The following is a 16852-nucleotide window of genomic DNA, read 5'->3' as shown; positions in this document are numbered from 1 at the left end:
GAGATGATTGCTAAATAATGTGCTGGGAATTATCTGGCTAATTTTTACATCACAGATTTAATAATAATAATTACAAGTATATTAAATTTGATAATGCTCAAATAGAGAACAAAAAGTTGAATCAATTATGACTTCACAGTTGTTATTCTTCAGAGTTACCTTACTTATATTTTATTTACTAATAATCAGTGTATCCTATGTTTTAATTACAAGTACCATACATGGTTTTGTTAATTTTTCTTGTGTTGCAGAGAGGCAATCCTTCTTGGACCTCGAATTGTTGAAGGCTCTGAAGGTAAAGTTCAGTCTGGAAACCAAAGTGACTTACTGGAGGATTTCAATGTTCGCACGCTATTCGACAAGCTAGAGGATCAGTCCTTATACCTATCGCAACAACTCAGCAAACATCAGGATGATATGCGCAGCTTCTACGAACGCATGAGTCAGCAGACAGATGGACTGAAAGTAATGTTGAATAACTTTGATGCATCCAAGTTGGAGGCTAGCGGCAAAGCCAGAAGACGTCGTAGAGGCTCAGGAAGCAGCAGTAGCAGCAGTGGCTCTGATGAGGAAGGTCCAGTAGTTGTCAATGCTAAGGTTAACAGAGTGTTCAATATCCAAGGTATGTAAAATATTATATTCTCAAGATTAATCCACATCCTTATTAAATGTATAAAAACATAAATCATGTGTGCATATTTAAATATATACTTATGACATAAACCAATGGATACTGATATATTGATTGCTGTCATTCTTCTTCTTTTGATTTTAGTCTCAAAAACTCGTGAAACAGAATTAATGGATGCATTAAGAATTCTGGTTGAGAAGCTGAATTCTGGCACGTTCAACATCACACCAGAGATGATGAGCAAGGCTTCAACATCTAATGGAACCAAGGTTGCCTCTGGAAATCTCATCAGTCGACAGAATGCTGAACGTCTTCAACTTGAGAGAGAACTTGTTGATGAAGAACAGAAGGAAATGAATACATTATTGCAGGAACATGTAAGATGTATTTTATTTAGCATTATCTGAAAGCTTTGTCCAGATTTTCAAATTTCTTTGACAAAATAAGTGTGCTCATAGTTGGTCATGATATGCCTACATGATCATGATGTCATGTCATCATGACCATATTTAGGTATTTCACATGTTTTTGTCAAATAAATTTTGATAGTGTGGACAGAATCTTAGATAATCCAGTCTACTTTCTGATTAATAATTCTTAAGACTGAACTCTATGGAAAATATAAAAATAGATGTTAGTAGTATTACTTTTTATTATGTTAAAACACATACAACAACACAATTAGATTTTAAGTAAAATGAATATTTTTATAGGAAAAAGAAAGGCAGGAGATAATAAAGCGAATGAATGCTGAATTGACAGCAGAATTGGACGGTGACCTGAGTACGGATGAGATTGAGGAGATCATGTCAAGGCATGAGAAGTCATTGTACCACGCTCTTGATCGCCTTGACCATAAGAAAGAAAAACAAATGTATGATCTTCAGCAAAAACTGGCCCAGAGAAGAATGGCTAAGCAGCTGGCACTCAGAAAACGACACCAACAGGAGGTAAGTGTGTATAATCCAGTAATTACTGCTCTCTTGAATAAGCACCGCAACAATCATCTTAAAAGTACAACCATGAATAAGTGCTGTGCCATTTGTTATTGGTGAATTCAGTAAATGTTGCGCCTAATCAAGAGTACAACTCAACATGATTTCATGTTTCACATCATCGTGACACTATTAAATAACAAATTTTTCATTGATTAAGTAATGGTAATGTACAGTAATGCAACATGTCAGATGGGCCTATGTACAAATGGTACCATTAGCAAGACAATAATTTATAATAAGTGTTGGTTATGATGCCTCCAAATCATTGTATGTGCTCTGTTGCGCTTATTGGCCCAAATAAGCTCGTTACTCACAATAATTTTTGAAGCGTGTCACTTATGATTAAGCACCGCACTGAGATGCCCCCAATGTTTCCATATTGCTTTTAAAGGCCGAGGAAGCTGGTCTGCCGCCAATAGAAGAGTTGAAATCATCAGCAGCAGGTCAAATCAGGACACATGAATTAACCCTCGGCATCAGTGTATCTGAAGGCTCTGCTGCCCTCTCTAAGGCACAGATGCAAGCCAATCAGGAACAAGCTAATGAAGAACTTTACAAGTTCTCTGAGAACATGTCAACAGCTATTGTAAGTAATAATTATTATTTCACATTATCAACATACATGCAATCTGCTGCACATCAACTAACACTTATAATGAGTCTTATGGAATGGTTTTTGGTCTTAATGAATGAAAAGTGGTTATTAAAGAGATATTGTAGCATTCTCTTAATGTTAAATTATATAACTCAGGGGCAGAATTAGTGGGGCCGAGCTGAGCTCCCCCCCGCCCCCACCGCCTACCCGCCTTTTGGAAAGTTAAAAACAATGAAAGAAAAAGAAATTATTGATCGCGCATAACGTCTCATAGAGGTTATTTCTGGGCGTCTAAAGAACAAAAATTTCCCAGGGTAGTGTTTTCTCTTGATCTGCCCCCCCCCCTCCATTTGGAACATCTCTGCATTCATCCCTGTATCTGTTAAAAAAGTAGAATATTTGATGAAATCCTGGTAGAGTAGCATCTAATGTGCATTAGTAACATTTATTCATATATTACTATTTTTACTGGAAAACAGAAATTTTGTATTAATAGAATAGGGGAATGGATAGAGGAATATTTTTATTTAATGTTGCAGGATACATTGGTCCAGGCTGGTGGTCTTGATGCAGATGCTGCCCAGGGCTTGAGCCATGAGCAGTTTGATACTGAGAGAGCCATTAAACAGAAAATGGATAAACGGCGCACAGATCATACCGCTGTTTTGAAGACTCGCATGGCACAAAGGCGTCGCAATAAAATCAGGAAATTGAAGAATAAACAAGACGCTGAAATGGATAAGGTAAAATACAACAATGTTGTATAATAAGCATATTCAAAAATGAAAATATCTACAGCAATAATAGAGCTGTCTATTTACTGAATATCTAATAAACCGATAAATGCCCTATCTCGCCTTTTTATGCCCATCTATCTTCCTTATTCACTTTACTTTATTTAGATGCGATAAATAGCAAAAAGACTACCTTGTGATTTTCAAATGTTAAGATTTCATGTGTTTTAAGTATATTTTAATAATATATGTTGGAAGTAAATTAGGATATAATATATATTTTATGAATACTTTATAAACCCCTCCTAAATTATAGTTCATTATATAGAAAATAACACATTATCTTCCTTTTTCACTTTTTATTCTATTATACAATACGTATAAGATAGGAGTAAGAGATTAGAATATATTGTTGGTCTTTTTTCTTTTATAGCTTGGAGATTTGACAGCTGAAGAAGTACGAGAAATTGAAGTACGCAACCAGAAAGAGATGGAGTCACTGGAGGCCAAGCTAGAGTCTGAGGAAATGCAACAAATATTGGACATTAATAAACAAATTGATGAAGAACAAAGTAAAGAAATCAAGAAGGCTCATAGAGATATTTTGAAAAAGGTAAATAAAGGAAAAATATTGGCTTTTGAAGTGGTAAAAGTTTAAATTAATAATAATATTAATAAATTAGATTTAACAACAACAATATTGTTTCTTACTGTTATGTAAAATATTTACTTTTATACAATAATGTATTGGGAAATACTATAAGCTGTTAATGCATATTTTTATAATGTTATATATTTAAATAATATTTTTTATAGTAATAAACAAGAAATATTTGTTGTGTTACAGGCCCAATTGGATCATAAAATTGATACAGTGATATCTCAGCAATTAATGGACCAAATGAGACGAGAGAATGAGAATGTTCAATATGAACTCAGCGTTCAACGAGATCGTCAGGAGGCTGATCTTAAAGCTAAAATACAAAGCAGACAAGAACGTAAACAGAGAGATCTTCAAAGGATGGCAGAGGAAGAGGCGGCACAGAGATTCCTGGCAGAGCAAGAGAAACAGGTGCAACAAGATGATTTGAATCTCACATCAGGACTACAGGTGAATCTGGAAGATCTCTCCATTGAAGAACAGGTATGTCTATCTTATCTTTAATATTTTATCCTTTCTCTTTCACATCTTAATCTCTAATAGTATTAAGACTATCAAATCGTGTATAAGCACATTCTTACTATATATGGACATACAATGGTTTTTGTCAAAGAAGATTTGATATTCTGAGCAGAGCTTAACAGCAAGTAAATCACCAACTAGTGTAAGTCTATAAGGCTTAAAAATTGGAGCTGTTTAAGTTTTTAGTTGCTAAAAAAGAGAAAAAATACTCTAACAGGATTTGAAACATGGATCATGAAATTGGAATGGGAAGCAATCTTAGCCACCGAACTATGTGACTCTGCTCTTACATTTTTCTAGCTGGCTTTATTATTCTATATCTCAATTTATTTATCCACACGGTCTATCTGTATCATGTCTTTAAAGTTGCCAAAGCTGTACAGCCAACAGATTACTTTTATTTCAATTATCCTATTCACTCGATTCTTATCTTCCTCCTCATTTTAAAAGGCTGTAGTTCGAGAACACCAGCGAGTACAAGAAGAGATGAAACAGAGACATGAGGAGGAACAGCAGAAGCTAAAAGAGAAACTTGAACAAGAAGGAAAAGAAAAACAGGAGGATGAGCTAAGAAGAGTAGACAGTGAGCGATTGAAAATAATCACAGAAAAGAAGAATAAGCAAGCAGCTGAGATCACCGCAAGAACAGACTTGTCTGATGAGGAAATGCAGCAGGTAAGTCAAGAAATCCTAACCAATGGTGGCGCCAGCAGGGGCAGTGAGAATCCCCCTGTCGGACAGGCCTGGACCCATTCTCCGTCTCTCAGAGCATAATTTTGGTACATACTAAGCCAAAAAAATTCTCCCCATAAACCTCTCAGTTCAGAACCCAGCTGTCAGACATACTGATCCCCATATATATAATATTATGAGTACATTGGATTCATTATTGCTTACTCCTGTAATGCATTTCAACTCTGTTTTTAACTTTTGACAGCTTCTAACAGCTCATGCTCGTGAGATTGAAGACCTTGAGGACAAACTTTACAGTGAGCGTGCCCGCCAGCAGCTTCAGCTGCGTGACAGACTCGCAAAACGCAAAAAACAACTAGAAAAGGAACAAAAACGAAAGCATGAAGTTGAACTTGCGAAGGAAATGATCGAGCAAAAGAAAGAACTTTCAGAGGTTCGCTCCAGTGTCATCAAGGAAAAAGAGAAGAAGGAAATGATGGAAGGAGTTCAAGGAAGTGGGGGACAAAACACTGAGAAAATTATTAGAGCTGTAAGTGAATTTAATTATCAATAAACATTTTCTTTAACTTTTTTTAAAGTATATTTTATTTTATTTTATTAAATTTTGCACACTAAATATTTTTTTCTTTTTTAATATTAAGGTTCTTGATAAGCGACATGCTCAGGAACTAATTGATTTAGATGGGCAGTTTGAGGCAGAGCGTAAAGTAGCTGTAGAGGGCGCTTTAGCAAAGTTGCATGACAAATACCATTCAAAGCGAGAGTTGATGATACAGCATCATGAAAAAGAGCTTGCTGATCTTGCTAAAGAGGGGCTACCACCAGAAGAACTCCGACAACGACGAGCTTCTGTTCTCAATAAACAGCAGATTGAGATGAGCCAATTGGAAAAAGATCTTTCAGCTGAAAAGCATGAAATAGAACAGGGCGCCCTTTCTGACTGGGAGTTACGATTTGCTCGTGCTAAGCTTGAGATGAAGGAGCGCCATTATCAAGAGTTTGCTGAAGCTCTCAGAGAATTCTCAACAGATCAGAATGTGAACCAGTTAGTGTCTGCTGAACAGGCCCAGAAGGCAGCAGAGGATTTGGATGAGCTGAAGACTAGACTTGAAAAAGAACGCTTAGAAAATGAAGAAAAATTGCTGAAGGAGAAAGAAGGTAAATTATTAACTTTTGAGACTACTAAGTTAATTCTTTATTGTTAAAAAAATATTAAGAAGGCCTTGTTGAAAAGAAATGTAGTAAAAAATCCAGACGTGAGACAGAATGTGTCACTTAACTAGATAAAGCCTCTAATGGAACAGTCCACCACCTCGGCACCACTGCCACATAGTTTGGGTGTGTATCTTACTCATAGACTACAACATTTCTGTCCTACTGTATTATGGTAATGGTAGCACTTGAAGCTATAGCATTATACACATCCACCTCAAAGAGCAATATTTAAATTAACTTTTTAAATGTATTTCAGATTTTGAAAAGACTGAGAAGAAACGCATGGAAAAAGAACTGTCTGAATTTGAGAAGCGTATGCATGATGAAGAAAAGAAAGAAAAGGAACGACATGAGAAAAATCTGGCTTCACTGAATAAACGAAAGGAACAATTAGTACAAGAAAAGAAAAAGAAGCATTTGGTAAGCAAATGCACTTATTTTTAAAAACCTGAAAGTTTAAGATTTTAGCACTTACAAAACTGAAATAGTTTACTACAAATTAAACAATACATAGGTAAAATATTTATGATATAAATTCATGTAAACCCAGTGCTTCTGTCATTTATTTTACTTTGGGCCATTTATAAGAGGTTTTAATCGGATTTACCTCCAGAATGTATTGTAAAAGCCCATCTCGATTTGTTTAATCTTTTGTTTTTAAGTGCTTTTCTCCATTTAAACTTTACTTCGCACTAATCACATTTCATAGGAAAAACTAGAAGCAATGAAGAAGAACGGAAGTTCTAAAGAAGAACAGGAACGTCTGATTGAGGAATTTGAACATGATGTTGCTAAACTAAAACAGAAACATGATGAAGACCGGATGAGGATGCAAAGCTCACTTCAAGAACGACTGAAGAAGAAGAAAGAGGAGAAGCTGAAGATGAAGAAAGAGAATGTTCAGCTGCAGATGAAGGCAAATATTGAAGAACATAATGAACATCTGAAAATGGAGGGAGAAAGAATGAAGGCAGATGAGGTAGAGATAATATCTTGTATTTAATTATTTATTTATTGATTTAAAGCAGTAGAAATTACTGTAAAAAGCTAGGGACACATACTCAGCTCCTTTGGGATAATTCAGTGATATTGCAGCTAGTTATCAGTGCATTGGTGTACAACCTACTAGGTACCCACTTGCCGTCCTGGGTGGAGAGAGACAAGTTTAGGTAAAGTTTCTTGCACAAGGACAGGCACAAAATGCACAGCAAGATATCGAAACCCTAACTTCAAGGTTGAGAGCACATATGGTAGCAGCTATGCTGCCACAAAAATACCATAATAAAATTTATAATAAACCAATATTAATAATTAGTCCAATGATGTTTGAATCTACATTGATTTTGATTGGCAGGTTATGACATTGAAAGAGAGTGTCAACATAGATCACTTGTTATCCAATAAGGAACCAGTGCCAACTGTGATGCCAAGCTCGTATGCCATGGCAGCACCAATGAGTGATGAGGACCTAACCAACCTCCTTATGGTGTCACCACTCTACCGCAAAATGGAAGAAATTAAAGGCATGATGAAAAATGGAGGACTGTTACCGAAGAAAGACAAAAGTAAGTAAACAGAGTATTACATCGATCATGGTTTGAAAGGAGTGAGAAAGAAAGACAGTAGAAATATTTAGGTTAAAAGTAAAATGTAAAATGTACAGTAACATTGACTTCTGTTTCTGTGAGTGTTGAAATGATTCTCAGATAAATATTTCGAAGGTATTTTTTTAGGTAAACTTTTCACTTTCAATTTAATAGAAATTATTTATTCTCTCAAATTTAAACATCATTTTGCTCACAGCTCAATTTCTCGATGCACGTGACCAAGAATGGGTGGGTGACACTGAGCTCATTCCGGTCGACCTCAACAAGCTCGGTGGACGTACATTCGTCGTTTACAAGTTTGGTGTCTTCATTGCCAAGTTAGTGGCCACAAATTGCGGACATAACCCAGTGACTCTACTCCTTGCTGAGAAGATCCCTAACAATCCCAACTTGACTAAGAATGCTTACAGGAACTCTTATCATTTTGATGATAGCAGTCAAATCTTGTACATGCGGCTTAGCAGACTAGATTTCGTTGGAGACTTCGTTTTGGTGTTAGTCCATGCTCTTGCTCATATCAAGATAGGTACAGAATCAACATCATTTTAATTATAATGATTACTATGTGATAATAATATTAATATATGAATGAATGACTGTTGTGATCATAAGAAAGAAGATGATTTGATTATTTATGATTGATAATGATAATAATGAGGTTAGTAATTGATTGATACACCAGGAACAGAAACCCCGAAAAACCATTGGTGGCTGGGATAAGTGTTAGGGTCTGTATAACTTCCAATTCTCATACAAGATTATGAAATTTGAAAGTAGTCTGATCCAACCTGGATGATGTGATTATCAGTTAGATTATCAGCTAAGAATTAATATCACTATGATTATAGATTCACAAACGCACAAAGAACATTTAGACATTTTGTCACCATAAACTGTGTTAGATGAAAACAAGTGTCTCAAAATACTGTTCTTAGTTAAATTCTCCATGTCACTGTTTATTAGTTGTGTAGCTCACAACATATTATATGCATAAAAATATGAAAGTATAAATCATATATTTATTAAATTTGATCTTTAGGTGACATGATTGATGACACAGACCAAGATTTCACTCGTGAATTCTACAGCGCCCTCTCTACAGTCTGCAATGATCTGTTTTTTGCTCGCTACCGACGAACCAGTGCTCTTACGCAGGCTGAGCAGGATATGACTGCAGAGCAGAAGGATAAGGAGGAAAAGAGTTCTCGTATGTTACTTGAGGCCTTGTTTGGAGATTCACATGCTAATTCTGATAAAGAGAATATCGTAGACCAATTACTTGACGTACAGTTGATACGTGGATCAGACAGCTCTGGCACAACTGTTACACAAGAACAGATGAATCAAAGGTATAACATCAACCATAATACTAACATTTCATTTGCATCTTATTACTTGCTAGGTTTCATTGTAAAACAATATTATGTATACATTTTTTCAAGTTATCATTTGTTAAATACCACACAATGTCTGTTTAATGAATCATTATAATAGCTTTTAGCAGTCATTATACAGTAGAACCCTTCTTCAACCACAAAACGAGGGAAAGTACTCTCTTTTTACACTACGGAAAAACACTATTCAGGGAACACCTCTGTTAAGGGGACACTTTTTTTGGTCTTGAAGGTGTCCCCGTATTAAGTGTTCTACTGTATTTTAATATGCGACAAAAAAGTTGATTATTCTTCTTTTTAATTATTTTATTGACCAAGAAATTGCAAGTTTTTAGTTCAGCTTTTTAAAGTAGTCACATCATTTATTTTTCCATCAGATTGAGGAAATACAACAATTTCTCTGTGAATGAGCAAATGAGGAACTTCCTTGGTCATGTTGAGGACAAGATGACTCTCGCAAAGCAACATGGAACAAACGATAAAGTGGATGACCGTCTCTCCCAATTGACAGGCAAGACCGTGCTGACACGTCGCATTGCTACCCAGTCTAACAAAGACCTCATTGAGAAGCTTCCTGGTGAACTTAGTGGGACTGCAATGTGGAAGAAGTCTTTGGCGGAGTCAACAGCTAGGCAGTATGCAGGAGGACGCATCAAATTGGCAGCTGATAAAACAGCAAATAAAGACCTCTTTTACACATTCCTTCAGGTAAGATTTTGATAAAAAAATGATTTATAAGTACCAGAAGGGGTTGCATTGATAGCTCTAGCATACTACCATGGTGATGCGCAACGTTTCCTTAGGGTTGCAATGGAACATCCCTTCAAAACATTATGGAACAGTCTGTCCGAGGGTTTCACGACACATACAGTCTCCTGAACCATAGTTCTCATTCCCTGTCTATTTAAGTATTTATTTATCTTTGAAATCATAAAAAAAGTTTTGTTATTATATTATATATAGGATGAGGTGAAATCCTTAGAAGAAAAGGTGGACAATTTGAGTGCAGAGTTCTCTAGCCTCAGCAAACAGGTTGTGGATAGGCAGGAACAAGTTCACAATCTGGGCCACCAACTGAAACAACAGAAAGACTTGGTGCAAATGAGTGATGGAAAGGTAGGCTAAGGAGCACAAGCTATTACTATGCAGCAGCCTCCACTCATTAATTCATTCACTAATGCATTAATTCATTCATGCATTCATTCATTCACACATTTCATCATACATATAAAATCCAAAAATACTCCAAAAAAATATAAAAAAAATCAGAATATTATGATTGTTTAATATGACTTTAGAATATAATTTTTTTTTCTACAACAGACAACAACTGTTAAGGACACTACAGGACAGCTTAGCACAGCCCAATCGACTCTGACCACACTGATTGCTAAACGTGCAAACACACTGCAACGGCTTGAGATGTTCCGTAAAGAACTTGAGGACCGACAAACACAATTACAAACACAGCGAGAAAAAAGTGCGAAAAAAGAATCACGAAAATAGAGTCATAAATAAATAAGTATCAGTAACTAATGGACCTAATTGAATTGCACTTGGATCCAATAGTTGTTTATCAAAAATAAAAATAAATATTATTATGAAAATTTAAAGACTTAAGTTGATATACATTGTTATTTTTGTGATATATGCTATTTTTAAATGTAATTTTAGCTTGTCCACCAACATTTTTAATATGTCACCAATAAATATTCTGTCGTTTTTTAGTGCAAGAAATGTTAAATTTGCAATATATTGTCCACTATATCAATTATTATTATTATCAATATTTCTTTAATAAGAAATAAATTTATTGATAGAATGTCAGCATTCTAATAAAATTGTGCCTTTAAAGTATGCATAATAATTAATCCGTCCTGTAATATTATATTAAGTATTTCACTTTGATTGATAATGATTGAATAAGTCAATTGATGCTTTCAGTTCATATCACCTTGATAGGTAATTAGCTTTAATAAAATTGTGCCTTTAAAGTATATCTATGTATAATAATTAATTCGTCCTGTATAATATTGAGTACTCTCATCTTGATAATAAGTAAATTATTAAAATTAAATTTATTTAAAAATGTAAACTACAGAATATTATTATGAATCCGTCCTGATTGATAATGATTGATGCTTTCAGATCACATCACCTTGATAGGTAATTATCTTTAAGAATTCCGTCCAAACAATTTGTAGTACTTGAGAACATTCCTTTGTAAATTATATGGTTGTGTAAATATATCGTGGAATTTTTAATTTATTAAAAATGTAAAAATATAATGTAATCAAAGGAAGACGATTTAAAATGCATCATTTATCCATATGTTTATTGAGGAAAACCTAGAATCAGGTATATATTTTTTTTCAAATTCACCAAGATTTTCAATGTTGTGATATATGTGGCAAAGACAAGCCAAACCAGTCACTCGTCGCAAATCCTGTTTTGGAGATAATGGCCAAAACATGTTGGAATGTCAAAATTTTGGAAATTTATTTTATTGCACTAAACTAACCTTTACATATCTATACATCATGCTATGCTGTTATTTTCCTCATTTTCAATGTTAAAATAACAATTTTTAACGATTTGGTGATGGTTTCTGCCTAAGAAATGCCTGAAATCGTAAACTTTAAAGGCTGATTTCTCAAATATTGTTCTTTAAACAGCTGTATGTTTAAACTTGTGTAATTTCATAACGAAGTGTCGGATTTAAATGATTCTTTCACCATTTTATAGCTCTCATTTTACTGTTTAACCCTGTATTAATAACTAAAAATTTATTTTTCCGACGAGTGACTGGTTTGGCTTGTCTTTGCCACATACAGAATGTAGTAACTTAGAATCCCAGATTGAACTACACTTCCAGCAGCAGTGTCATTTAGCGATAAGTAACTTACCTGCTTTAAATCGATCCTTGTGATTTCATTATGTACTTTTATCTCTTGGTAGTACTGTATTAACGGGTCTATTTGTGCTTTCATGAACATATATGTAAATTTAAGCTATTTTAACATAGAAATTTATAATTTTATATCCTATGTTATATTGCCCTATATTGTTTTTTTATATATTGTGACAATGACAGACCTGATCAGTCCTGGTTTAGATAACATTTTAATTAGTAAGATACATTTCAGACCTGATCAGTCCAGGTTTAGATAACTTTTAACTCAGTAACTAGTAAGATACTGTTCATTTTTAGTAATATCTGTGTCCCTATTTTTATACCATCAATTAACAAAATGTAGACTGGCCATGCTTCCATCACAAAAACTTGAATTATGTGTTGGCTACCAGTTCAGACAGGTCTGTCAACTTAAATGTAGTTTTTAGTTAATAATTTTTTCCATTATTTTCTGCCTTTGTTTAGATTATTTTGGATATATTTTGAGGAAAATTTAGTCAATAAAGAGATTTTTTCAAGTTTTAGTCATAATCATATGTTTTTCAACTTCATTTGTTCATTTCATTTCATGTATTTTTTCAGAACAATACACATTTACAATTGGTACAGTACAACATATTTTGGTCAGGGGCAGCTTAAGCACGATTTTACTATAACTCATTGAGAGTCAGCTGCCCCATTAATAACCAAACATTTAAATACAATACAATAAATAGGCCTATCATAATTCTGAAAGTTGTTTTTAGATACTTTACTTAAAATTATGTATCAGTTATTACATACTAAAAATGTTAAAGGAAAATTACCGGAATTATCTTAAAGATCAATTATTAATGAAAAAAAAAATCTTAAGCGTTGTAGTTTTCAGTACAATTACATAGTGAGAGAAATGTCCTACAGAATAACTGATGGTGTGGAGTATTTATTGGGATAGTAATTGCAAATAGTAGGCTTATTATGTGGTATATAGTAATAAATATAAAAATTCGCATATGCATTATGTATATTACATTATGAATAAAACAGTATGAGTTAAATTCCCTACACTGTGGTATTGACCATTCCACCTTCAAAGCCTATTGTCATGCCAATGACATTACTTACAGTTTAACCATGGAGGTATTATAATACATCCATGATATTAGCATATAAGGCCGCATAGCATATACTTAATAAATAATTGAACTAGTAATAGTGATAACCTTAATATATTATATGATTGCATTAGAAAAATACTTTAATTTCCATTCTATATATTATTTAGGTGTGAATTTTACATGAAAGGTCATTCATATCAAATGTATGACATTTGCACAATAAAGCCAATTTTGCAATAATATTAAATTACTCTAAACTACGCTAAAAAGCACACTACACAAGATAAAATTGAGACAAAAGTTTAGGCATGAAAGAAGAGATATTATCCTAAATCCATCTGTATGTTAAAAGTGCGATTCTATTCAATTACGCTGCCATTATTATTAGGCCTCTTGAGTGGCCAGAAATAATTTTGCCTTGATGGATCTTTAAAACTACAACAATTCGGCAAACGTGCGGTGTACTGGTTTTATTCGGCGTCAGAAACCAGGAGTGCCGCAGTGAGAACGAGTACATTATCAGATCTCCATACTTAAATGTTCAAACATTGGGAGATGTTGCTATTAACTCTTCTGCTTCTGAATTTCTCTGTGCCTTGTGGTATGTGAGCATGTTATCAAATTTTACTCGATTATATATTTCCCCTTTCGTATACTCATTCCAAACAGTTCAGTAAAACTGAAAAGTATCTCATATTACATGAATTTGAGAGATTATGTTGCTTCTTGTTTAATTAAAGATAAAAATGACACACTGGGCAAGGGCAAAACTGATGGTTCAGGGTTTCATGCTCATGTACCCCCCACTTGCATCGACATTATATTAATTCATTAATATTCTTGAGTTTGTTCTGCAGAACAAGACAACGAATTATAAAGCAATTCATGCAGTTATTTTAGATCTTAATAAAATAACATGTTGATGATAAGAGAGATAATGAGATTGATGGAGAACATTTTCTTTATTAGTTTTTCCTTTGTAATATTAAGATATTTCATGGTTATATTTAATTTTGTTTAAGTTAATGGCATAGAGGCAACTTCTTCGTATTATGCGCTATAGATATATCGTAATAACGAGATAATTATCTCGTAATAACGAGATAATATTTAAGCATATTTTTATAAATATGTGTACATGGAGAAAAATAGTGAGTCACTGAAAATAGTTCAGCCCTTTTATGAACACGTCACCTTTACGTTTCTTCAATTTTCAAATAATATATTTGTCTGTGTGCATTGTTTGTAATAAGGTTTTTAAAATAAGTAGTTTGACTGTATTACTTTATATCACTTACCGTAGTTCGTCAAAGTTATACAGCAAAAAAAATGCAGACTTTGGAAGATGTTCTTCTTGATTTCATTGCTCCTGACTTTCTCAGCAACTGGTGCAATGTAGACCGGATCTCCAATCAAATTTTGCACGATTAACAGATTTCTTCTTTCCTGAATATTATTATTTTTATATCGTCTGCTCTTTTGAAGGAGGCAATTGATAAAGTAGATTAAGGGTAATATTTTAATTGTAGAACTGTTTAATCGATAATAAACCAGGCACAATTTTATGTAAACTTACTGCGAGCTTTCGTCTGTTGTCAGGAAAAAAAGATGCAAAACAGAAAACACCGCATTGAATATTCATATAAACTTCTGTGCCCGAAGGCTTTTATTCAATAAATAAGCCTCCGGCCCTTTTCACATAATAAAACATAAATACAAATTAAGTGAGGGTTTCTAAATATATATTCCTATAATTATATGAATATTCATATAAGCGTGCCAGTGGTATGATTTAAGATGTAGTAACGCGATATGTTTCCAGATTTATACCAAGCACAGTCGGAGAGAGTACCACAGTGAACGAGTGCATTATTAGATCAGATCTGTATAAGAAGCATCTATGTTCAGACTTCGGAAGGTGTTCTTTATTTTTTTGCTCCTGACCTCTGCAACAGGACGTGGTATGTAGGCCTGGTTTTTAGAAAATTTGACCCGATTAACATGATTTCTTTTTTAGTATAATTTATATAAATTCCATTCTGAACATAAAGAAAATTCATTCTGTTCCTGTAAAAGTGCAAGACCAAGCTGCATAATATTATATCAGACATAAATAAGATCTGAGTAGACGATCAATTCTATTAGCTTGGATCTTGATAATAAAGTAACTACCCAAGGACTTGTTAAGGTACACTGCCGCAGAGTGATAGTCGTAGGCTATTAATATTAAAATCAATGATAATGATGAGATTGATGATATTATAGGCCTACAATTCATACTTGTTGAAACAGAGTTTGTATTTTCACTTGGGTTTTTGTAGAGAGGGTGTTGGCTATTTTTTTCAATGATCTTTCCCATTCGTTTGCACATGGTTCAATGGTTCTGAATCATGTTGTTTTCAGATTTTCTCACTGCCACAAATCATAGAATAAAATCACAGCCCCCAGCGGAGAGACCTGGGCCGCCCCTAAGCCTTAACTTACAAAGTACACAAAACCTCCGAAATCGGAGTTTTGGCGGCGGGCGCAGACACTCCAAAAATGGAGTAACTACATACATAACTCCTGTCAACTAGATGATGTGGCAGATCCGACCTTTTTAGACAAGAAAGCAGAATTCAATAATTCCATCAAGTCCATTTGCGCGTGCTTGCCAACTGATGCCAAGACAACGAATTATAAAGCAATTCATGCAGTTATTTTAGATCTTAATAAAATAACATGTTGATGATAAGAGAGATAATGAGATTGATGGAGAACATTTTCTTTATTAGTTTTTCCTTTGTAATATTAAGATATTTCATGGTTATATTTAATTTTGTTTAAGTTAATGGCATAGAGGCAACTTCTTCGTAGATAGATATATCGTAATAACGAGATAATTATCTCGTAATAACGAGATAATATTTAAGCATATTTTTATAAATATTTAAGCATATTTTCATAAATTAAAAAAATGTGGATTGAGTTATACTCATTTATTTGAAAAATACATTAAATGAAATAATGTAATCGTTAACGTTTAATAATATTTGATAATATTTAAATAAAGCAATAAGATTGAATTATGTTAAGTAATACCGGTACAGACACAATGTATACACAGGTCTAGTTGAGAGTCCAGTTAAAACATGTAAATATGTATTGAAATGATATACTTATTTATATATTTATATAGGCCTACATATTATGCGTAAATATGTATTTAGTTATTAACTTTTTCGATAAATATTTTTAGCCGCTCCAATATTTTTTCCTTTTCTTCTTTCTTCCTTCCTATATGTTTCTTCTGTTTTTCGTTAAATTTAATTTAATATACTAAATACATATTTACACATAATATTTATATAAATGTATAATAAGTATATTATTTCGAGTATTATTTACATATTTTAACTGGACTCTAGTACTATAAGCCTGTGTATACATTGTGTTTGTGTTTAACATTCAAATATCAAACATCAAATATTATTAAAGCGTTAACGATTACATTATTTCATATAATATATTTTTCAAATAAATATCTAAACAATTTTCATTAATGAAATATAAAGATCGGGCGTCACGCTGACTCACGTGCATTAAGAATAGCAGTGGACTCTCTTCTTTTATACTCTTTGATACTGTCCACAATTTCCCACCCTTGCCCTATTATCTCGTTATTACGAGATATTATCTCGTAATAACGAGATAATTATCTCGAGATATTATTATATATATATAGATATATATATAGATATATTGCTGCCAACTAAAAAAAATAAAATTTAGATATTATCTCGTTATTACGA

The 16852-nt window shown here is 33.4% G+C and overlaps 2 protein-coding genes across 2 annotated transcripts in view; both read left to right on the top strand.

Annotated features, from left to right (window-relative positions):
• LOC117121631 overlaps positions 1 to 11578 on the top strand; it is a 31995-nt gene extending 20417 nt beyond the window's left edge. Inside the window, exons 36-53 of the mRNA XM_033266870.1 lie at positions 252 to 622; positions 776 to 1008; positions 1345 to 1581; positions 2021 to 2215; positions 2764 to 2967; positions 3392 to 3571; positions 3806 to 4102; positions 4592 to 4816; positions 5079 to 5363; positions 5476 to 5992; positions 6306 to 6469; positions 6759 to 7028; positions 7404 to 7614; positions 7853 to 8182; positions 8696 to 9005; positions 9428 to 9758; positions 10014 to 10166; positions 10374 to 11578. Coding sequence (XP_033122761.1) covers positions 252 to 622; positions 776 to 1008; positions 1345 to 1581; positions 2021 to 2215; positions 2764 to 2967; positions 3392 to 3571; positions 3806 to 4102; positions 4592 to 4816; positions 5079 to 5363; positions 5476 to 5992; positions 6306 to 6469; positions 6759 to 7028; positions 7404 to 7614; positions 7853 to 8182; positions 8696 to 9005; positions 9428 to 9758; positions 10014 to 10166; positions 10374 to 10556 — 4696 coding nt within the window. The 3' untranslated portion in view covers positions 10557 to 11578. The remainder of the gene's footprint in view (positions 1 to 251; positions 623 to 775; positions 1009 to 1344; positions 1582 to 2020; positions 2216 to 2763; positions 2968 to 3391; positions 3572 to 3805; positions 4103 to 4591; positions 4817 to 5078; positions 5364 to 5475; positions 5993 to 6305; positions 6470 to 6758; positions 7029 to 7403; positions 7615 to 7852; positions 8183 to 8695; positions 9006 to 9427; positions 9759 to 10013; positions 10167 to 10373) is intronic.
• A 3316-nt stretch (positions 11579 to 14894) lies between these two features.
• LOC117121708 overlaps positions 14895 to 16852 on the top strand; it is a 3419-nt gene continuing 1461 nt past the window's right edge. The window contains exon 1 of the mRNA XM_033266994.1: positions 14895 to 15022. Within this exon, the coding sequence (XP_033122885.1) occupies positions 14962 to 15022 (61 nt within the window). The 5' untranslated portion in view covers positions 14895 to 14961. The remainder of the gene's footprint in view (positions 15023 to 16852) is intronic.

The sequence above is a fragment of the Anneissia japonica genome, unplaced genomic scaffold (genome assembly GCF_011630105.1).
Source record: "Anneissia japonica isolate Jap-2015-1 unplaced genomic scaffold, ASM1163010v1 scaffold287709_len1912824_cov184, whole genome shotgun sequence".
Classification (NCBI taxonomy): Eukaryota; Metazoa; Echinodermata; class Crinoidea; order Comatulida; family Comatulidae; genus Anneissia; species Anneissia japonica.
The sequence above is the reverse complement of the archived record's forward strand: the minus strand, read 5'-3'. Positions and strand labels throughout refer to the sequence as shown.